Source organism: Phragmites australis, chromosome 18 (genome assembly GCF_958298935.1).
Source record: "Phragmites australis chromosome 18, lpPhrAust1.1, whole genome shotgun sequence".
Taxonomy (NCBI): Eukaryota; Viridiplantae; Streptophyta; class Magnoliopsida; order Poales; family Poaceae; genus Phragmites; species Phragmites australis.
The window spans coordinates 20,826,238-20,848,069 of record NC_084938.1 but is presented as its reverse complement, the minus strand read 5'-3'; the positions used below and the strand labels follow the sequence as shown (position 1 = coordinate 20,848,069).

General features: G+C 45.8%; 2 protein-coding genes across 3 annotated transcripts; one reads left to right on the top strand and one right to left on the bottom strand.

Annotated features, from left to right (window-relative positions):
- The first annotated feature begins 4,951 nt into the window (after positions 1 to 4,951).
- LOC133899794 (probable LRR receptor-like serine/threonine-protein kinase At2g23950) lies at positions 4,952 to 10,962 on the top strand. Its single transcript, XM_062340857.1, has 11 exons — positions 4,952 to 5,149; positions 5,271 to 5,403; positions 5,501 to 5,572; positions 5,721 to 5,864; positions 5,967 to 6,038; positions 6,175 to 6,234; positions 6,371 to 6,483; positions 6,771 to 6,929; positions 7,013 to 7,375; positions 9,301 to 9,692; positions 10,152 to 10,962. The coding sequence occupies exons 1-11, from the start codon at positions 5,053 to 5,055 to the stop codon at positions 10,521 to 10,523; spliced, it is 1,977 nt and encodes a 658-aa protein (XP_062196841.1). The 5' UTR covers positions 4,952 to 5,052; the 3' UTR covers positions 10,524 to 10,962.
- Positions 10,963 to 15,533: 4,571 nt separating this feature from the next.
- LOC133899655 (AP2-like ethylene-responsive transcription factor At1g16060) lies at positions 15,534 to 19,127 on the bottom strand. Of its 2 annotated transcripts, XM_062340685.1 has the most exons (9): positions 18,957 to 19,127; positions 18,663 to 18,867; positions 18,478 to 18,560; positions 18,303 to 18,311; positions 18,112 to 18,200; positions 17,691 to 17,767; positions 17,513 to 17,563; positions 17,337 to 17,413; positions 15,534 to 16,767 (listed from the first exon to the last, which is right to left on the bottom strand). In XM_062340685.1, exons 2-9 carry the CDS (start codon positions 18,809 to 18,811, stop codon positions 16,133 to 16,135), a joined length of 1,170 nt encoding a protein of 389 aa, XP_062196669.1. In that variant the 5' UTR covers positions 18,812 to 18,867; positions 18,957 to 19,127; the 3' UTR covers positions 15,534 to 16,132. The 2 variants fall into 2 exon arrangements, with proteins under 2 accessions (XP_062196669.1, XP_062196668.1); XM_062340684.1 differs by having other exon boundaries at positions 18,663 to 19,127.
- Positions 19,128 to 21,832: the final 2,705 nt, after the last annotated feature.

The window sequence follows — 21,832 nt, the reverse complement described above, 5'->3', positions numbered from 1 at the left end:
GGTCGGTGCGGCCAATTTGTATACTCAAAAGGTATTGCTCGAATAGTAGGCGACACCTTTTGGATGGACCCTCTCTATGTCATTTCAAGGAAGGTCTTGCCTGTTTAACGAGTGAGAGCCCACACCATTAAATTTTTTATTACCTGACAGACAGGTTTACAAGATATCGTTTATTTATAGAGCGAGATTTGCTTGGGTGACGATAGACTATTATTATAATTTTTTTAAATGACTGTATATATATATATTCGGTCATTGCACAACACCCGGACAAATCATGCAGTATGCAAGTCAGCATGCAAGCCAATTTCCCTTTTTTTATTCTGCTTAGAATAAAAGCATTCATGCTATCACATGACGCTCCACGTCATACAACACATCTTATAGCGCAATCTATTTTTTATCATATCATAGCTCATATATCTTCTGTGCATATCTTAGGGTGTGATAATCTTTACATGCACAACTCCCTAACCGGAATATCTCGCGTGACCTTCTAGCTGCTTTGACCTTAGTTTCTTACTGAACTTAGTTCCAATCCCGATCTTATCATCAATCATGTCCATCCTCAAAATGACACTGCACATGAACAAAATCAATACATAATTTCGAATCTAAGTTTCACAAATTTAACTCACGTCAATCCGTATAACACCACTCACGTGATTATATTGCACGTATAAAAACATAACTATGCTACTACTAGCATTATCATCATATGAAATAATAAATCATTTTGAGTTAATTGTCAATTTCATAATAACACCAATTAAACTTTTGCTATTTTTTTTTCAGCACACGATCGTGCAAGTGGGGTTTTCAGGTCACAAGGTCGGTCGAACCTAGACCCGAACTGATCAAAACTCGTTCAGCTCCAGATGATTATACGCGCGCTCGTTGCAGTGTTTTCGACCTTAATGTCTGTGGACAAGTTTCTATTGTAACTGCAACTCAAACAGTTGCATTAGCACCGCGAGATAAAAAAAAAACAGAAGTCAATTAATTGCGGATACGAATTGTATCACAAAAGTGGGATCGTTAGATTTAAAAATAAACATCTCAAATCACGTGCAGTTGCTTAGGGATATGTATGACTCAGCTTGGTTCCTATCTAATAGGATACGTTTGTTTGGTTTTATATGCTCAACTGTAGAAAGATATTGTGTTTGATTATTCGTATGAATATTTATTATATTATAAAGTAATTTATTTTTTCACTAAATAATTTAGGTTAAGAATATTTTTTATAAATTAGTATATCATATGATAAGAATATTAGTGATTTTTTTATTTTATTTTTGAAAATTAATTTGAGCATAAAAATTACTAAAAGCTATAAAAGTAGATTTTTCGAGAATTTTAATTAAATATTGATTATAATTTTTAGATCAAACTAATTAAAATAGGTTGCTAGTGAGCTATATTTTATTTATAAAAATATTTAAAAAATTTAGACTGCTCTTTATCTCTAAATAAAATTAAGAGTTAAATAAAAAATACACACGTACACATGCTGCACGAGCCAGACTCGTGAGAAACACGTTCAAAATCTGTTTCCCGCGAACCTGGCCGGCACAAGATTTGTGCACACATAGGGCCTAGCCCGAGCGCTCTCCTAGGCAACGAACACCGGCACTTGCACGCGCAGGTTTGGCCGAGCACTCGGCCAGGCAACCAAAGCGCACTTATTGTTCAGATGATCTTTTTCCTCCACCAGTCCGCCCAGAGTGTCTGGATTCAGAACAGACACCACGCCGGTAGATGGAGATGAAAAAACTATGGCTACAGTATTTTCTCCTGCGCTGTTTGCTCCTGTCGGATCCGCCGGCGACGACTTCGGCACCTACCGAAGAAGCAGCGTGCGCGTACCCAGCTGTGCCGTGCGGCGCCCGGCACGACCAAGTAGCAACCCCTCTCCATCGCAATCCATGCAACACGCGGGGGATCATGGCAAGTACGCGCCCCAGCCAAATCGAACGCATGATTCCGTTCCCGGCCGGCCATAATTCTCTTTTTTTTTCCCATCTGGAGCCCGGCAGCGCCCGTGCCGCGCCGGTGCCCCCTCCCCAGCCTTGCCCGAAAAAGATGTGGGCGGCAATGAGTGTGAGAATGAGTGTGACTGTGTGAGACCGGGTAGACGAGGGCCATGGTGAGAGCGAGAACTGAGCGGCGGCAGGAGCCGCAGCCGCGGCAGACAGCAGCAGAGCGTCCTCTTCTTTTCTATCCTCATCTTTAGCCTCCTTTTGTTTCTCTCGCTTCTTTTTTCCTTTCAATGCACTTTCTCTCACTTCTTTCTTTCATCCACTCTCTTCTTTTCATTGCCATCTTTGTTGGCTTTGTCAGAAACGAGAAAAAAAGAGGTGGACGTACCACGTATGACGTACATCATGTGCTGAAACAGGATGCATTTCTGGTTTCGGATCAATCAAATGCGTTTTCCATGGTGCCAAGGTGCGAAATGTATTTATCCTCTCGTTCCCTGCTAACAACACGGAGTTTCTTCGACATCGATCCGGCCGATTCTCCTTCTCAGGTGGGCTTTTCGTTGTTGGAGAGAGAGGGGAACAGGTAAATCGACATCAAGCATAGCTAGTTAGGTAGCTAGAAGGTTATATGGTTGTAGATTCGGTGTTTTGGTAGGCGTAGGGTTAGGGCTTCGGAGGCGTCAATGGAGATGACCTCTTGCTAACTTTTGTTCTCCCTGCTAGCCTTCAACGTGTTTGCTGGCCTATGTGTCAATTCTGGCAACGGCTATGGTAATTGTTTACTTAGGTATCCTTAGTACGCGTGTTGCGAATGAGAGATATTTTTGGTACATTTTGTTTAGATGTGCTCTTGTGTTGCTACGTCTTTCGGTTTGAAGCCAACGATAGCGGAGTGTTGATCTGAGTCTTCATCCTTCACGTGATTGAGGGTGGTGATGCCAGTGGAGTTTCTTCAGCCGTTCCAATGATGTGGCTGCTGATGTTCGTTCAATAGGTCAAATGCTTTCGGGTTACGATTCAGAACGTTGGCTGTTGCGGCATTTCTAAGATTTAGGCCCTGTCATTTAGGTTAGTTGGAGGGCTGAGCTCCAATATCAGTGGTCTGCGTCGTGCCCGTGCGGGACGACGATGATTGACATCGGTGGCGAGGAAGAAGGTTACCAAGAAGCCCTGATTTTACTTTTTTATATTTTTTGGTCTTGTTAGGGGCCTGATGTAAAGGGGTCATACTGTGCTTCTAATTTAATATGAATCCCACCCCTTCTCGCAAAAAAAAAGAGGGTGCGAAATGCATTGCGTTGCCTCAGGCGTGAGCGCGACGTTTATGGGAGGGCGTGAGGGACGTAGTACGAGCCCGTGATCAGTTTTACCAGGCAGTACGCAGCTGCTCAGAGGCAGACAACAACCACTACCAGAACAGTACTAGACTTACCAGGCCTATCCTTTGTCATTTTTGACCCGTTACCTCACGCGACCGTGAACCGTCTATCGCTTGCATGCGGGCCCGGAATATGTTTACGGGGCCACACGTCAGAGGGCGATACCCTTTCTTTCCTCTGAGAGATACCCTGGGTCATGGATCAGCCTGGGCCTGTTCGGGGGACCTGTTCTCTGACAGACGAATCAAACACCACACTGATCTCGAATTCCCATTGTCGTCTCCGATAGGGAGGCGGATTGATCTCTAGCAGATTGGAAAAACCAGTGCATACTTGGAAGTTGGGAGTAGAGACCCTGAGAACAAGGTCTCCGATAGCATGTAGCTTGTTTAGGATACTTTTGGTTGGCGAATAGGGTTGATTGAGATATGATAATTTATATTTTGTTAGATGAGGCGATTTAATTTTTTATTTAGTAGTCTAGATAAGTTGATTTAATTTTTTGTTTGGTTAGATGGATGAAAATTAAATGAGGTTAGTTAAAATTTTATATGACTCGCTTGTCATACATTTAGTTTTTTAATCAAAAATATAATTATACGAGATCTTATTTTATTAATTTAATTGTAATAAATACAATAGTACAATTGGATCACAAATCAGATAAATAATTTAAAAGATAATATCATTTAAAACATACTAAAAATATACTTACTCTAACTAATCAGAATATAACACATGAACAAAAGTAAAACTTATCCACAATATAGATAGCTTTCGTACAACAGTTTTTGATGGATATCCTCATCCAGCATCTAAAATAAATATTATCTATAGATGATCATACCATCTAAGGATATCCTTCTAACCAAACATATTTTTATGTTTGGGATCAGACAGTACTGTTCAATTGATATTCTTTGTACTGCGCAGTTAGGTTGACAATCGAATCGAGCCTTTTGTCTTGCAAAATTAAACAATACTAGGATCCATCTTGACTGAACGTCTGAATAGAAAATGATCAGCTAGTACTAACAACCATGATCAACCCCACGACCCGTTTCTGGTATTGCGCTACTACCTAGTCCCAAGTACAGAGTACTCCATGCAACGCCCATGAAAGAAAATGGCATTTTCCGAAAACCACACGCCCACTGCACGCCGGACCCATAGACCCATCCCCGGCCCCATCCGTCAGGTTCCATGCCATGCATGATCATTTCACTGTCACCCAAAGATGCCTGACATCGTATGGCATGGCAATGGCTGAATGGCATGCAGACTACCACCGCACGGAAAATAATTTTACGAGACTCTGTGCAGTTTAAATCTAATTTATAGTGTGATATGTGATATTTCATTTTTTTATTGTTTTTCTCACATATGATTTTCTCTAACTCGATCGTAAATATATGATAATTTTTTCATATATTATATTATAAATTAAATCAGACTACAAATACATTAGAACAGATCTTGGAGAATTATTTTACACAACCCACACCGACATCACATCGTCCCCACCCTCTCTTTTTCCCTCTTGCATGACACGAGAAAAAGCAAAGCCACTCCACTCTATCTATGCCATCGCCCTGTGCTCTGCTTCCCCTGCCCACTCTCCCACTTTTCTTTCTCCTCTAGCCCCCTCCCCCCTCGGGCGCCTCTCACCCCTATCATCCAATCTTCCGATGGCCTTCAGCTGCCTCCTCCCGCTCCCCTTCGTCGTAGTCCTCCTCTCCTGGGCGCCGCTCCTCGCCTTCTCCTCCGAGCCCCTCAACGCCGAAGGTACGTACGCGGCGCCGTGCCACACTGCCACTGCAAACACCTGTCCGGAACCAGACCGTACACCGACATTTGATTGCACTTCTTGACACCCGGTTGATGTGCGCGAGCTTTGCGAGTGCAGTGGAGGCACTGATCGCCATCAGGCAGGGGCTGGTCGACACGCACGGCGTGCTGAGCAACTGGGATCAGGACTCCGTCGACCCCTGCAGCTGGGCCATGATCACCTGCTCCGCCCAGAACCTCGTCATCAGCTTGTAAGCTCGCCTTCTTCGCCACCCCAACTCATCATATCACCTAGCCAATCACCTAAAACTATGAAGAAACTGATAATGGCCACGTTTTGCGTTTCAGGGGAGCGCCGAGCCAGGGCTTGTCGGGGACTCTGTCGGGGCGGATCGCTAACCTCACACATCTTGAGCAAGTGTAAGCAGTCACACAACCTTCCTTGTTTTGCCTCCCTAGATGTGTCAATCCGTCCATCCATCTCGTGTTCTTGGGAGTAAGAAATAGTTAAGAATCATCAGTGAATCTGCTACTGCTGATGACGATGCATGTTTCTCGTTGGTTCCAGGTTGCTGCAGAACAACAACATCACGGGCCGGCTGCCGCCGGAGCTGGGCGCGCTGCCGCGGCTCCAGACGCTGGACCTCTCCAACAACCGCTTCTCCGGCCACTTGCCCGACACGCTGGGCCGCCTCTCCACCCTCCGATACCTGTGAGTGAACCTCCCGAGACATGACACATCGCATCCCATTCCATTCTCGTAGTGCCTCAGCTAACTCATTTTGCTTCGCGTCCTGTTCTGTTTTTGCCGTAGGAGGCTAAACAACAACAGCTTGTCCGGCGCGTTCCCCGCGTCGCTGGCCAAGATCCCGCAGCTCTCCTTCCTGTAAGTACGCACGCGTCTTGTCGAAGCCATCGGCTTCCCCGATTCTACTGTTTGCCATTGTTCCTTTTGTCCTTATAAATTTACAGTAGAGTTGAATCCTTGACTCGATGTGGTTGGTCGGTGGCTGTTGTTCCAGGGACTTGTCCTACAACAACCTCACTGGCCCCGTTCCTGTCTTCCCCACAAGAACCTTCAAGTATGGACTACTACGGCTCGTCTTATCCTAATCCACATCACTAGCTCACTTTTTCTTTGATTTTTAAAAGAAATTGTGCTGTATGATAGTAGTGTCGAATCTAATGCCAAAGTTGTTCAATGTTCATGGCGTGCAGTATCGTGGGCAACCCGATGATATGCGGGAGCAACGCGGGCGCAGGGGAGTGCGCCGCCGCAGTCGCACCGGTCACCGTACCCTTCCCGCTGGAATCCACTCCGAGCAGCAGCAGTGAGCACCCTGTCTCTATCCGCCACTCCACTCCTACTCCTGTCTAGTCGTGCTCACTGCTTTCTTGCTTTCTCGGAGTGCGCGGCGTGCATGCATGCGTCGCTGCTGCTGCTCTGTTCCTTCTTGGCCGTGTAGCGGTCGAGGAGACATGGTGTTGCCGAAATAGGGCGCCGTCTCCTGCGGCGTGCGCCCCCCGAATAGTCGTAGTTAATGGCGTGGTCTGGTCTGAATCATGCGTGTTCACCTGGGGATCAGCGTTTGATTTGTTCTCGCGTGTGTGCGTGCAGACACAGGAGAGGCAGCGGGGCGGTCAAAGGCTGGCGCGCGGCTGCCGATCGGCGTAGGGACAAGCCTGGGCGCCTCCTCCCTTGTGCTCTTCGCCGTGTCCTGTTTCCTCTGGAGGCGGAAGCGCCGGCACTCGGGCCCCTCCGTTCTTGGCATCCTCGGTACGCAATGCGACGTCCCCATCACCACTGAAACACCAACGTTTCAGGCAGCAACTGTGAATTAATGCCTGCTCGTACTGCAGAGAGGGGCTGTGATCTGGAGGACGGCAGCAGCGGGGTGGTGGTGCGGCTGGGGAACCTGCGCCAGTTTGGGCTGCGGGAGCTGCAGTCGGCGACAGACGGGTTCAGCTCGAAGAACATCCTGGGGAAGGGCGGGTTCGGAAACGTGTACCGGGGGCGGCTCCCCGACGGCACGACGGTGGCCGTGAAGCGGCTCAAGGATCCCAGCGCGTCCGGGGAGGCGCAGTTCCGCACCGAGGTGGAGATGATCAGCCTCGCCGTGCACCGCCACTTGCTCCGCCTCATCGGCTTCTGCGCGGCCTCCGGCGAGCGCATCCTCGTGTACCCCTACATGCCCAACGGCAGCGTCGCGTCACGGCTACGAGGTACGTTTCGTGCACCGGTGCCAACTTGCCATCGCAATCGGTACACGTTTAGTGAAGTACCACAAGCGTATCAGTTTGTGCGACGAGATTACGTGGTGGGGCCTTCCGGCCGTTTCTGCGGGGCCCGCACGCTGAAGTGCATGCAGGAGTCATGGGGAGGAGCCCTGTGCCAGGAGTCAGGCGTGGTCGCGCACCCCTGTGCTTGCCAGGGGCCCACGAGAGACCAGACCACCACCGCACTCACGATTTGTCCGCACCCGGTGCATGCCATCGCTGCCGCCCCCTGCGTTCCTCCTGCGCTGGCCGCGGCATGCCCCCACCCGCCATGCACAGCACGACACGAAACACAAGCTAGAGCGTATCTGCACGTACTGGTAGAGTGGCAGTGGCAGTACCACCCTAAGCCACGAGACGAGTCAGCCCTGCCCTGGCCCGGCCGGCCGCGGCCGGCCGCAGCGTGTTATTTATCGTCGCGTCTGCCACGGCTGGTATGACGCGCGTAATAGCCCGCGTCGTCGTAATCGCCGTACGTGCCAGGTCGGACGGTCGTGCCAGCCTGCCAGAAGGACCGCGCGTCCCACCACCGCCTCGGGCTCCGCTGCTCGGCACGTCCAGAACACCCAACCGAGCAAGCAGCGCACGGGCCGGCGGGCGCTGTATTTTGGCCGCCCGGCACCGGCACGGCGGCACCCGCGCTCATGCTCGCTTGATCTGCTCCTTGGTTTCGTCCGCGCCGAGGCGTCAATGCGTGGTCGGTTTCGCACGGGCAGTGGCTGGCATTAGCAACGAGCCCGCCGGTGCGTGCGGCAGCTAGGCCTGCTGCTGCCAACTGCCGTTGTAGTTTGGGGTAGCAGCGCATGGCGCTCAAGAAGGTTCAGCGTGCTAGCTTCACTTTTGCTCGCATGCACGCATTGACGCAAGTGTGGCTTAAACTGGATGCGTGCTGGGCTAGCTGATCGATCAGGGGTTAGGCCGACTCAACAGGTGCCTCAAAGCACTAGCAATCGGCTCCAGGGGAGCTTTTTTCTGTTGCTACGAAGGGAGGAGAGAGTTGTCTTAAATTTGAGATGCTATGTTTTATTCTTTTATCACTACTCACATAGTAACGCAAGATAGTGAATATGATAACGGTTAAAGATGAAAAAGATAGTAGGTACTGTAATAGTATTAAAAATAATATAATAGTATTATAAAAAATGAATTTTAAAATTGAAGATGACGCTAGGCCACAATGCTATTACTAATTTCTTCTTGGGGAAGGGGCGCCGGTGGTCCAGTGGTGGAGCCGCTGGAACAGCACAGAGCATGTCTGTTCCTTATTTTATCCCGGGGGGCAGGCAGGAACCTAGCTTGATCTATGTGTAGCACAAACTACGAGCCCGTGTGCGTGTCTGTCTGGTCACTGTTAATGATCGCAACTTGCGTGTGCCAACAATGCGCAGCACTTGACATTACTCAGCTAGCCGGTTACTGGTGGTCCGCTCCGGATGTTTCAGCACTCCGTCAGTGGGGACCCAAGCAAGGCAAGCATGCTGAGAGGTGCCTGACCCTGAGACTAGGATTACTCCAGGCGTCGTTGTAAGAATTGTAGCATTACCTCAGGCGTCCCCTGCATACGGTCCACCGTGCATTTCTTTCATTTTATCCACATTGGAGCTCTAGTTTCCATGGCTGTACTACCGTGGACTGTGGGGTGCGGATCTTGTACTCCGTATATCTACTGACTACTGTATACTCACTCAGCGGCCAGCACTGACCAGTAGATCTCTAGACAGCATACCTGGATACGTCCTACAGCCCACACAGGAAAACCACGTGCGTTCGATTGGGTCGACACGTTAGTGATCTTACCACAGTGACCGTATTTTGGCGCAGCTTGCGCATGCATGCAACGCAGTAAACACATGCGCGTACACCGTATGCAGGGAAGCCGCCGGTGGACTGGGCGACGCGGAAGCGGATCGCGGTGGGCGCGGCGCGGGGCCTGCTGTACCTGCACGAGCAGTGCGACCCCAAGATCATCCACCGCGACGTCAAGGCCGCCAACGTGCTGCTGGACGAGCACCACGAGGCCGTCGTCGGCGACTTCGGGCTCGCCAAGCTGCTGGACCACGGCGACTCGCACGTCACCACGGCGGTGCGCGGCACCGTGGGCCACATCGCGCCGGAGTACCTCTCCACTGGCCAGTCGTCGGAGAAGACCGACGTGTTCGGGTTCGGGATCCTGCTGCTGGAGCTCGTCACGGGCCAGCGCGCGCTCGAGGTCGGCAAGGGCTCCGGGGTCATGCAGAACCAGAAGGGCATCATGCTGGATTGGGTACGTAAGGAAGTCATGCCCTAGCCATGTTTCTGTTGAATGCATCATACTAACTACTAAGAACTTAACGATCTTTTTAACCCATGTCGTCTTCGATAAAGCTTGCTAATCTGTTAGGAAAGATTCATTCAGGACACGGTCATGTGCATTGATTAGCAAGTAGGAGTGCATATGGTGCAGACATGCTTCAGGTCGACCTGAACTAAGATCTGGTCCCCCTATCCATGTACCCTCTTCTACTGTAGGGAGCAATGGAAAGTACCACCTTGACATACCTGCAGTAAAACATGCTCCTGAGCTAGATCTGATAGCTGTGAATGCTGATCATCTGAGCCTTTCACTCGCAACTGTTCCTTCAATTGCGTAGTTCACTTAGCATACACAATGCCATTCTTTAAACATGCAAAATGCATATGCTTATGAGTGAAGCGTCTGATTTTTCATCTTGTTTACCAAAAGGTGAGGAAGGTGCACCAAGAGAAGATGATGGACCTGCTGGTCGACCAAGACCTGGGCCCTCACTACGACAGGATCGAGGTGGCCGAGATGGTGCAGGTCGCGCTCCTCTGCACCCAGTTCCAGCCGTCTCACCGGCCCAAGATGTCCGAGGTGGTCAGGATGCTGGAGGGCGACGGCCTCGCCGAGAAATGGGAGGCCACGAACCGGCCGGCGGGGCCGCCGCTCCACGTCGCGCTCGGTTACGATCATCGCAACGACTCCAACGGCTCGGTGTTCTTCAACGACTACCACGAGAACGACAGCAGCCTCAGCAGCGACGAGGCGCGGTCCATCGACATGGTGGAGGAGATGGAGCTGTCAGGGCCAAGGTAGCAGCGCTGTCGGGAAAGAACAAAAAGTTCATAGCATCAAATTTCAGTTGAAAATTTACAGGGAGAGAGGATTTGATTTGTTGCTTGCGTAGCTAGTTTGGAATTAAAGTTACTGGTTGCTTTAGAGTTCAGACCACAGTGTGTAGTTTCTGATGGAGCGTTCCTTTTCCCTAGAAAGATGTAATCATGTAAAGAAAAAGGATGGCTTATCTTTCGCTTCTTTTCACAGGCTCCTTTTCTTTTGCTGCTGCTGCTCTTTTTCCTGCTGAATTGGGGACACAAGCACATGCAGCATTGCAGGCCTTTGGTATGCCGGTCCTGATCTCTAGCCACCTTTGGTAGTGCCATGGTAGCTCTCAGCTCCTTCAGCTGTAAGGAATGTGCTGCGACTTCGAGGCACGCATTCATTTTGACTGCTTTGTGACCTGTAAAGATAACCAGTTACTCGTTCTCTTGTCACTAGCGCATCAACCTAGGCTAAATTTAACTTACAGCTGAATTCTAGATATTTATATTAATAATAGTTATATGCTAAGATACATCAGTTATTATATTTAAATATTAGAATGTAAAATATAAATATAATTTTTATTCATAATATTGGAATCATATTTATTGTTTGTGAATAGATCTAATTTATAATTTTCATTTTATGTGTTATGCAAATTGATTTTTATTTGTTTCTTGATTTTTTGAAATTATTATTATTTTTAATGTCGTCACCGTATCTCATATTATTTTTTTGAAATATATTATAAATTCTTTGATATTATTTTTATGTGATAATCCGTAATATGTTTGCGTTATGTTGTTTTAATTTTGTAATGTTTGATTACACGTATATTTAATTGTCATATTTTAATTAATTTGAAAAAGTGTGTTTATTGCTAACGTAACTAAGTTGGAGTTTACTAACGTAACCTTGTTGGACAAAAGGTATCTATAAAAAATGAAGGAAAGGCAAGGAAAGAAGTAGTCTTGGAGTTGGACTCTATGATTTGTTTTTTAATCTTTTGTTTCTTCTGGTTATTGATCTATGGTTACAGTTAGTCAATCAATCAATTCGACGGTCGGATGTTTTGCTTTTTTATGAGAATTTCTAGGATTAATGTGGAGGCATTAAAATGAGCCTCCAATTAGTAAATATAAGATGGGGCTATCTGAAATAACGATAAATAACAGTGGCTATACTATGGACCACGACAAGCAAATTTGGGTTGTTTCAACGCAACTCAGAATATTTTCAAGCACTATCAGATAGAGTTCTATTGTAAAGTTAACGTCCAACACCAAGCGATCAATGGAAAACAGAGTCTACTGAAACAGAGTTTAGTGAAATATAAGTAGAAGCCAGTCACTCGCAATCACACAGCTTATGGCTCAGAATACAGAGACTAGATCCTGTGTCGAGAAGCACATATATTTGACAGACATTTTCGAGGAAAAGGGCCAGTTAGGCGGTTAGCGGATTTCTAGTTACAAAGGATTTATTTTGTGTTTGCAGAGCAAAACCTGTACACCTTGAAGAATAGTAGCTGGCACTGACTGAATCCTAGATCAGAAGAAACGATGGTAGCTACCAAACACTATGTCTATGATACATCATATCGGCGAAAATGAATACGGTTCGTGATGGTTATTCATTACTAGCTGATGACATACAAGTGAAAGGTGCTGCTCAATCGATCTTCAGTATATACTCCATTTCCTGTTATTTCCTTGTTGCTTTGGGCCTTTCTGCTATGTACCTCTCTGACAGTGTACATTTTCCTTGGTCAATCTTTATCTATCACAGTTTACCTTGGCAGTTTGGAAACCCACAGAAACATTGTTTATCTGGACCGAAAGAAGTACGGAATCTACAAAATCAAGTGAAAATGATCATACATCACGAAATACTTTCAAGATAACTAGAGCACATCTTCAATGAATTTTAACAGGAAATTTTCAACTGAAGAAATATAGGAACTATGTCTGGGAAGTGGGAACAGTTGTGGACTCAGCCTTCAATCAAGTTCCTTGTCAACAAATCGTCTAATTTTAAGTCAAGAAATATTGTAAAAAAGCAGTGAGGATCCATAAATATAGCATCAGCGATGTATGAACAATAGTTCTAGAATATGATCATCCGCATATCCATTCCAGGTAAACCTACTAATGACAGTGGGATTTAAGTCAGCCTTCTTGTCATACCTGCACAGGTTTGAAATGAGTAGATCTAAAGTCCGATTCCTGTGTTCTTCATGATATTATGTATTTATCAGAGGGTTTGATAAAAGAAGCTGGTAAAACAATTTGTAATACAAGGGCCTGATCAACATTGCTGCAGATGTCATGGGTGTGCTGATGGATAAAGCTTCAACTAAGGGCCTAATCAAAGGGGTTGTAGATCACCATCCTAGATGAGATCATCCACATACAATATGTTGGTGACATAATCCTGATGATTGATGACTCTGATAGCTCTATCCTCAATCTCAAGATCATCCTGTATTGTTTTGAGTGGCTATCTGGACTTAAGATTAATTTCCACAAAAATGAGATTTTTGCATTTGGAATGGAACAGAGTGAGCAGGAAAGGGTGACAAACATGCTCTATTGCAAACTAGGGCAGCTGCCTTTTAAAGTATCTGGGAATTTCTATCTCTGACCACCACTTAGGAAATGTTGCTTCTATTGATGTGCTATAAAAAATGATAAAAATGTTAGACCCATAGAAAAGCAAAAACCTGACCTATGGGGGCAGGTTGACTTTGATAAACTCCTGCGTCACCAGCTTACCTATGTACACCATATGATTCTATCTCCTCCCTAGGGGGATACACAGGAAAATGGATATTGTAAGGTCAAGATTCTTTTGGAGAGGGGCTGAGGATGTGAACAGATACCATATGGCTAAATGGGTAGTCATATCCAGGCCTAAAGATTATGAGGGTCTTGGCATCCTAAATACATTGATAATGAATGAATGCCTCCTGGTCAAATAGATTTGGAAGCTTGTCTCTGGATCCGAAGATACCTGGTATAAGTTGCTCAAGACCAAATAGATGGCAGATGGTAACTTCTTCACATCCAAGAAGATGAACACTTCTTAATTTTGGAAGGCCTTACATAAGATCAAACACTTATCCTAATAGGGAGCTATTTATAAGGTTAATAATGGCTATAAAGTTTCATTCTGGAGGGATGTGTGGCAAGGAGAGACTCCTCTAAAATCTCAATTTACCGACTTGTTTGATCTGTGTGCTGATCCAGAAGCTATAGTCTCTGATTGCAGGGTTCACAATGAGCGGGAGATTCAATTTAAAAGGAGCCTAACAGCAAATGATCAGATGCAATGAAAGGAGCTATCACACAAACTGCACAATGTCCACCTGAATGAGAATGAGAATGAGAATGAGGATGAAATTGTTTGGGCTCTGGATAAATTAAGGAGATTTACCACCAAATCTTTGTATAGGTTCTTGACTTTTGAAGGGGTGTCATGCAAGGGGGCAAAGACACTCTGAGCCTGTAAGATTCCACTGAGAATTAAGGTTTTATTGTGGCAGATGCTTCACAACAAACTTCCAGTGGTCACTTTCCTCAAAAAGAGGGATTGTAAAGGAGATAGGAATTGCTGCATGTGTAATAGACCTGAAGATGTTAACCACATCTTCTTTGGTTGTGTGTTGGCACAATTCATTTGGAGTGCTTTGCAGGATACCTTTAGCTGGAATGGGTTTTCCACTTCGATAGCTGACTTATAGTCAAGTTGGCTTTCGAAGAAATTCAAAACCTCTCAAAAACTAAGGTTGTTTCTTTTTACAGGGATTGCTTGGACTTTGTGGCGGATACGAAACACCATGGCGATCGAGAAGAAATTCCCTAATAAGCCTGTAGAAGTGCTGACACTCGCTATATTAGTCATGCAGAAATGAAGTATCCTTCTTCTTTCTCAAAGAAAATGATAGAGTTAAGGTGGGAGATGCCTCAGATCAGGTCAAGGAGTGGCTGTGAAGGTTTACTCCAGCTGAGAGGCCCGCTATTGATGTTTGTGAGCTCTGAACTGGTGGCCTAGCTTTCCTGTGTAACGAGTTGCCTTGTATTTGATCTTTGGTGCCTTCAGCTGATTAGTGCTCTTCGAAAGAAAACATGTAGATGATCAAAGCATAAAACCTCCGCTATAGTTCTATTTTTTCTGTAAGTTATATTCTATAGGGATGGGTAATGTTAACTTAAGGTTGTTTGACCAAGCCATACATCTTTCTAAAATCTGATATGAGAGCCATTTTGTAATGTGAATGAACCCAATCTCAAAAAATCCTGGTTGACTTTCATTAAGTCAGCCCATAACTGACTCCCCATGTTTATGTTTCACTTGAGCAATTATTTTATTTCTCAGAAGCTCTTGCTAGACCCCATCCTCATTTATCAATTTAAATAACCAGTTACTGAGCAAGCACTTATTTTGCAGTTCTAAATTAAGGATGCTCATGCCTCCTTGATTTTTAGGTGTGCAAAGAATACTCCATTTAGACCGTCTGTACATTTTTATACCCGTCACTCCGACAAAAAAAATCTAGATCTATAATAATCTAATTTTAAAGATTCCTTTAGGAACTTTGAAAAAAGAGAGTATAAACATAGGCAAACTGCTAAGTACAAAGTTAATTAGGACAAGTCTACCGCCGAAAGACAGGTGTTTGCCTTTCCAATAGCTCTTTTTTTTCTTCTAGAATCTCTCTTCTACCTTTTCCAATCCTAGTTTAATAATTTCTTATAATGCATAGGAATTACTAAATATCGGTACTTGCCCATATCACAACAAAAAATCTAAGAGTAAGTATCTTCACAATCTTTAGCCTTATCATAACAAACACAATCCATTTTTATGAAAATTAATTTTTAAGCTCAAATACACATAGCAAGAGTTTTATATTCTTAACTTGTTTAATATTGTGATACATAAAAAGAATTATATCATTAACATATTATAAGATTGAAAGACCATCATCCACAAGATTATGAACAGCGCCCGTTACCTGCCCATCCTCTTTACCCCGATCTATTAGAATGGCCAACATGTCTAGAAAAAAGCATGAATCAGGCAATCAGCCCTGGTCTAAAAAAGAAGCTGGTCGTCGTCATCTACATGCCGATTTGCACATTTGTGACTAGGATTCATTTGCTTTTCTGGAAAACAAAAAAAAAAAATCTTTATGACTCTCGGCAGAGTGGTGGATCATGGCAGTAAGATGGCAAGCACCTAGATTCAAATCGCAGTACCCAAATTTTTTTACGCCCGTTAGCTTCTCAATGGTTGATCCAGTGGTCCATGTGAACTTCAGGCGTGTGATACGGGGTACATGCACTCTCGCGCAGGTGTGAGCGTGTGAGTGTTTGTACTCGTGGGCGCCTCTCCTTGTGATCTAGAAAAGGCCCAATATTTCACAAGTCTAGCTATCTTTTTGAGATAAAAAGGGCTACCATTCTAGGTAGCTGAAACAAAAAGGGAAAAAGTAATAAACGACTATTCCTCAACTCTGCTACTTAACCTTGTGAGCCGTTTCCTTTGAAAGCTGCTTGAAGCATCCAATGAACCCAAACATATCACCGAGGCGCCGGCGATCAAACGTCCAGGTCGCTCTGGAACATGGGCGCCGCGTACGCGCCCAAGTCCCCGAAGAGGAACGTGTCAACCTCGGCGAAGGCGACGCCCATGCCATCCTCGCACTCGAAGTACGTCTGCACGTCGTCCGGGAATAAGCTGCACCTCACTGACGCATCACCGCTGAATTCATGCCGCTGCCGCTGCGATGACGGCTGCGGGGGTGGAGGCGACGACGACGGTGAGCTAGTGCAGCTCTCGGATGCCGCCACCGAAACCTGCTCCATCACCTCCTTGAACTTGGGCGACTGCAGCAGCAGGCTGAGCGCTGACGCGGACGCCTCGTGATGAGCCGCTGGTCTCACTTGACCAGGAAGCCGCGCGCCGAAGGTATTGGCGTCGTGCTGCTGCTGCCGGTGCTCGCCGTCGTGGAAGGCGGCGGCGGCGGCCACAGCTTCGTCGAGACCGATAGTGGCAGGGTGCTCTGTCCGGTCGTTTGGTGGTTGGACAGAGATCATCTCGGTGGCCTCGCCCAGGCGGCGGCGGTGCTGGTGCCAGTTCACGTAGTGGCTGATGTCGAAGTTTGTAACAGCGTTGAGGCCGCGGTGCTTGATTGCGGCTATGTCGTACGCCACCGCTGCCTCCTCTTGCGTTGCTGTCACGTAAAATCGTGCAAACGGAGGTGGTAAGTAGCAAAAAGAAAATGATTCTTTACAAAATGTCAGCACTTAGTTCAGCTTCAAATGGAGTAATCAATGGAATCTTCAGATGGTTGATGCGAACCAACTACGTTCATCTAAACAAGGTTCAGATTGTAGCTAGTTGTCATTACTTCTAGTGTAAGCCTAACTCATATTCTGTTCCTCCACTCAATGAAAGTAGGGTCACACTGCCTTTTGAACTCAATGACATTCTTCTCCACATACTTCTCTAAAACCGACACATCTGCAAAGTTCTTCCAGAACGCGTCGAAAGCTCTCTATTTTCTCTACCGCTCACAAGACAAAAGGTGACCCATCTAACAAAACGACGCCAGATGGCCCACCATTGGATAACTCGTGCTGACTCAGATAACAAGAATATATCCCTCCATATATAGTATATACAGCGTTTCCACAGATTTAGTGGTGTCTACATTCAGTGAGTTCTCATCTTGAAACAAAAAGCATTTCATTGTTTCAATGATATCTCATCCATCGCAAGCGTGCTGAGAAATCAACTCACCATAAGTACCCAGGTAGAGATACTTGTTTCCGAACACGCGCCCAATCCGAGCCTCCCATCTCCCGTTGTTATGATGCCTGCAGAAAAGTGGGGACAAAAAAAGCTCTGCTCTTGAATTAACTGACGATTTTTCTTCAGTCTGGTAAATGTCCATTGCATGCAAACTTGGAGCCTACCTTGCAACGCCTCTGTACTTGGATACCCCTCTTGAGAACCCACTGCTTCTCCTGCGACCTCAATTCAATAACGTCAGGAATTCAGGATACAACGCTCTAGTGTTGCACTGTCTTAGCTAGCGAAGCATTTGCCGAAATGATCACACCGTTTGGAGTCAAGTGAGCTATGCAATCGTACCTCCGTAGCGATCCAATGTACTCCTCCTTGGACTGCCCTTCCATTTCCTTCAGCTCTTCCTCGTAGCTACTGCACAGCTGCAAAGCAATTCCAACACATGAACAATCTCGATGCGCCTCAGTCCAATTTAATTTGGCTTATAAGTTAGTCCAGGGATTAAAATTTCGCTGAAATTTCGACAACCTTTTGCGAATTTTGGAAATTTCAGAGGGGAAAAATATCTAATTCTGAAATTTTTCTTTCACTGGCATGTAAAACCATGTAAGTAGAGGACGAAAAATAATTTCAATGAAAATTCATGCATTTTGATCTTTTTGCCGGTGATTTTTTAAAACCAAATTGAAATCTCTGGTTGAGTCCATCAGAGGCAGAGAGAGAGAGAGAGAGAGAGAGAGAGGGCGAGTTCTGGACTGAAGGGTACCGGGAAGTTGAGGACGGTGCCGGGGCCCCAGTACTTGAGCGCTGCCAGGTCGTGCGCACGCGCCGCCGCTTCCTCGTCGTCGTACGCCCCTGCAGCGGCGAGGGAAACGGCGAAAAGGTCAGCGAAAACCCCACGCCAGCTAATACCCAACGAGCCGTCCGTTTCGTGTTAGGATCGAGGAGCTTTCTCACCGAGATAAACTGCACGTGCGTGCAAGCAAGCCAGTCCGATCGATCGCAGAAGAAGCGCCGAGGGAGACAAACGGAAGGAGAGAGGTCAGTCGCAAATCGGGATCCATGCATCAAGTAACTGAGCTTCTTAATTCTGAAGAGGAGAAATCGTGAGGTGAGGAGATCGGCGGCCAACCTTGCTTGCCCTTCTTGGCCCGCGACTCGTTCCGGGCGTCCTTGTCCCACAGGTGCGCCTCGAACCGCCCCGTCCACCGGTGCCTGCGTGCGACCGGTTGATCATCAGCAAGAGGATTGACGAGCCGTTAGGCAACCAAGGTAGGACGGTAGGAGTGGGAGCAGTCGATCTGCGTGATCGATCACCGTGTGACGCCGCGGTACGCGGAGCTGCGCTGGGAGGGGCACCCCCGCGGCGCGCTCTTCCGCGCCCGCTTCGGCTTCGCAAGCGCGGCGCCAGGGCCGGCGGTGTTGGAGTCGTCGTTGGTTGTGGCGTTCTTGCGTGGCCTGGCCATTTTAGAGTGAGGTCGGGGTGGTGTGGACACTGGAGGGAGCTAGCTGCCCGATTAAGCTGGCCAAAGATGACAGTACGAGGAAGCTTTAAAGACGCGCAGTCCAGAGAGAGAGAGAGAGAGAGAGAGGCGGAATTAGTGGGTTAACATGCTCCAGGGAGTGAGAAGCCGGCTGCTGCTACTCTCTCTCTGTCTGTCTTGGCCGGCCGCTTCTCTGCTCCAAGTCCTCTGTCGAGGCATGGCATCACCCCTAAATCTCGTCGCAGATTTGGCGCCATCTCATTGATTTTCTTTCCTTCTCACCCTCACCCTCTGCATGCAAGCCAGGTTGCTCAAATCCCAAACTTCCTGTAGTACTAAACTCTCAAGTCTGAACGATCAAGTTCTTTCTCGTACAGCCTATGCGCGCAGACGAATTCATTTGCTCCAAGGTTGACTTCAGGTGCAGGAACTATGTTAATAATAATATTTAATATTTATAATGGTCATTATAGTGATGACTTAGTTTAATAGTCTATCAATGAACATTATCGTGACTAGGTGAATAGTAACATAATTAGATGAACAGTTTTTGACCAGATGAACAGTGGTCCGACCACGCAAATAGTGCTCCGGCCAGCGAACAGCAATTTTAGATTTGTGAACAATGATTTCAAACTAGTGAATAGTGATTTTAGACTAGTGAACAGTGAATTTGTGATTACGATCCATGACTAGATGACCAGTGATCACGATTTGTTCCTGTAGTCGGTCTCCGGACAGATAGAAGAGTTGATCGAATTCAAAAAGTTCAAACAACATTAAAGCGTATATATATATATATATATATATATATATATATATATGTGTGGGAGTTTTATGTGTTCAAAGAGGAAAGATACGTTAGTTGTAGAAAGTTTGAAGATCAGGTAGGTATAGCCGAATCATATCTGTAAGTTTTGTTCTGTTTGAATTAAGTGTCCTGATTTTTTATGACTAAGACCTGTTGTCTTTTAAATATGAGAGGATCATTGTTGATTGAGGACATCAACCAATCGATCAAACATAATTTATATTACCTTTCATTTTTTACCCAGCTTCTATAATCCTGACTATTTTTTCCTATCTATATTGCTACTTATTCTTGATTTTGACGATCAAGGATAAGCTGTTGGCCATCCACGCTCCGACGGGATCTCTCCCGAATGTGAGTGACGGTAAAGGTCCGATGATGCAGCACCATAACCAGGGCACCTTGGGTGCCGCTCACCAAAATTGCACATAAAATGCTCAGTGTGTTAGCGTGACAACTTTTCACGTCAACAAACCAATGTCGCAATCTTTTGCCAGGATGCACACAAAAAAGTCCCATGTCTGGGAAAATGTTGATCAAATTATTGTTAAACTAAACCGTAAACGAAGGACTCTGCAGTCGGTATGCCGAATCTGGCAGTTCTGAGTGCCAAGAGTATGACACGGCATGCACATTACGAACTGCTAATTTAGTGCTTGACCGACTACTGAACGCTGATAACGTCAAATTTCGTATGCCACCATGCCGGTTACCGAGTCCAACATGGAAGGCTCGTGGCTCACTGGAACGCAAACCGAAAGGGGCCGTTTCCTTCTTCAGATACCAAAGTTCCCACGATTTCCCGTATCGGATGTCTGCTTTTCAAGCACGAACGCGAGACCAATTAATCTCAGGGTCAAGCAAATAACTGCATGCCAAATTCTTATTTTTCACGCACCAGCGACGTTGGAAGTTCTAGCGCCGGTTTTCTGAACGAGTTCATAAATTTGCGGACTTTCAGTCGTCACTTTCAGTGCTGTCTGAAAGCAGGCAGGTCATTTCTGAATGTGATATCTAATTGCAATGGTTAATCCTGTATATCATTATAAAGGACCATCCAAGTAATTTTTTTCCGGTGATACAGAAGTGACTAGGATAAGAAAAAATAGAGAAAAATTGAAGGTGCAGCCAGTTTGGCAATCTTTGCGTGAGATCTTGGGGAACTTTTTCCATAGTGCTGTGCCACAGGAGTTGACCAAAATGCTCATGGGAAAGATAGTGCTATCACTAATCTATAGCCAGCCTCTGTGGACCTTGGAAGGCAGAAGTAGTGAAGAGATGCCACGTTTCAGGTTTGACCGGCCTATTTCTTCTCCTTCTAGTCATCTCTTTCTCATGGTCAAGATATTTCTCTCCTTTTTATTCTTAGTTATTCTTCTGCATGCATCAGACAGTTCATACTTTAGTCACTAGTTGGACGAAGAAAAGAAAAAGGCAAAGAAAAAGTTTTTCCCCAAAATTATCTAAATATTCCTAAAGAAAATAAGACAAACAAATATGCAGCTATCATTTTCTTGTGAGAGCGTGGGCACAGCTTTATGACAGATTCGATCAACCCCCAACAGATTTTTGCCGTCAGAAGTAATACTCAATTGGATTCAGTAACCCCTAACTTGCACCAACAAAATTCAATTAGGTTTGCAGCAACTCCAAGTCTACAACCCATTACCTCAACTGTATAGCCGGAGTAATTCGGTGTGGCCGATAGATCTTGACATCGAAACAGGCATTCCTGGACCAGTTCCAATTTCAGGTGCCAGACAGCACAAACGTATACTTGTAGTATACCGCTACAAATGATCAGATGCTGTGGGTTTGACTTCGGCCAGTTCAAGTTTCTAACTCAACTAATTTATATCTATATATAGTTCTGACTAGATTAGAAAAAGAGAGATTAAAGGCATCTGCTTCACCTTGAGGCCTAGAAATTGCCAAAAATAGCCCACAAATTCCTAGAAGTTATCATGAAGAGAAAAGGAGGATCTGCATCTTATTTTGGTGCGGTCAAATCATAATGGTTTTGGTTAACCAGATATCTATGTATAACATATGCAACGATATCTATGATCATATATACAAAGAGCTGTATAGCGATTACACATGTACTCTTTCAATTGCATGGGTAATTCATCTAGTTACTAGAAATAAATTAGTTAAGATTGATATTGACTTGTAGTTCGTTAGCGAAAAAA

Excerpts from the sequence above, each read along its gene's own strand:
- LOC133899655 (XM_062340684.1), bottom strand. The coding sequence starts at position 18,811 with ATGGCCAGGCCACGCAAGAACGCCACAACCAACGACGACTCCAACACC. Across the intron at positions 18,561-18,662 it reads GCGTACCGCGGCGTCACACG|GCACCGGTGGACGGGGCGGT; the intron begins GTGATCGATCAC and ends GGTCGCACGCAG. Across the intron at positions 17,414-17,512 it reads AAGTACAGAGGCGTTGCAAG|GCATCATAACAACGGGAGAT; the intron begins GTAGGCTCCAAG and ends ACTTTTCTGCAG.
- LOC133899794 (XM_062340857.1), top strand. The coding sequence starts at position 5,053 with ATGGCCTTCAGCTGCCTCCTCCCGCTCCCCTTCGTCGTAGTCCTCCTC. Across the intron at positions 5,865-5,966 it reads CTCTCCACCCTCCGATACCT|GAGGCTAAACAACAACAGCT; the intron begins GTGAGTGAACCT and ends TTTTTGCCGTAG. Across the intron at positions 6,235-6,370 it reads TTCCCCACAAGAACCTTCAA|TATCGTGGGCAACCCGATGA; the intron begins GTATGGACTACT and ends CATGGCGTGCAG.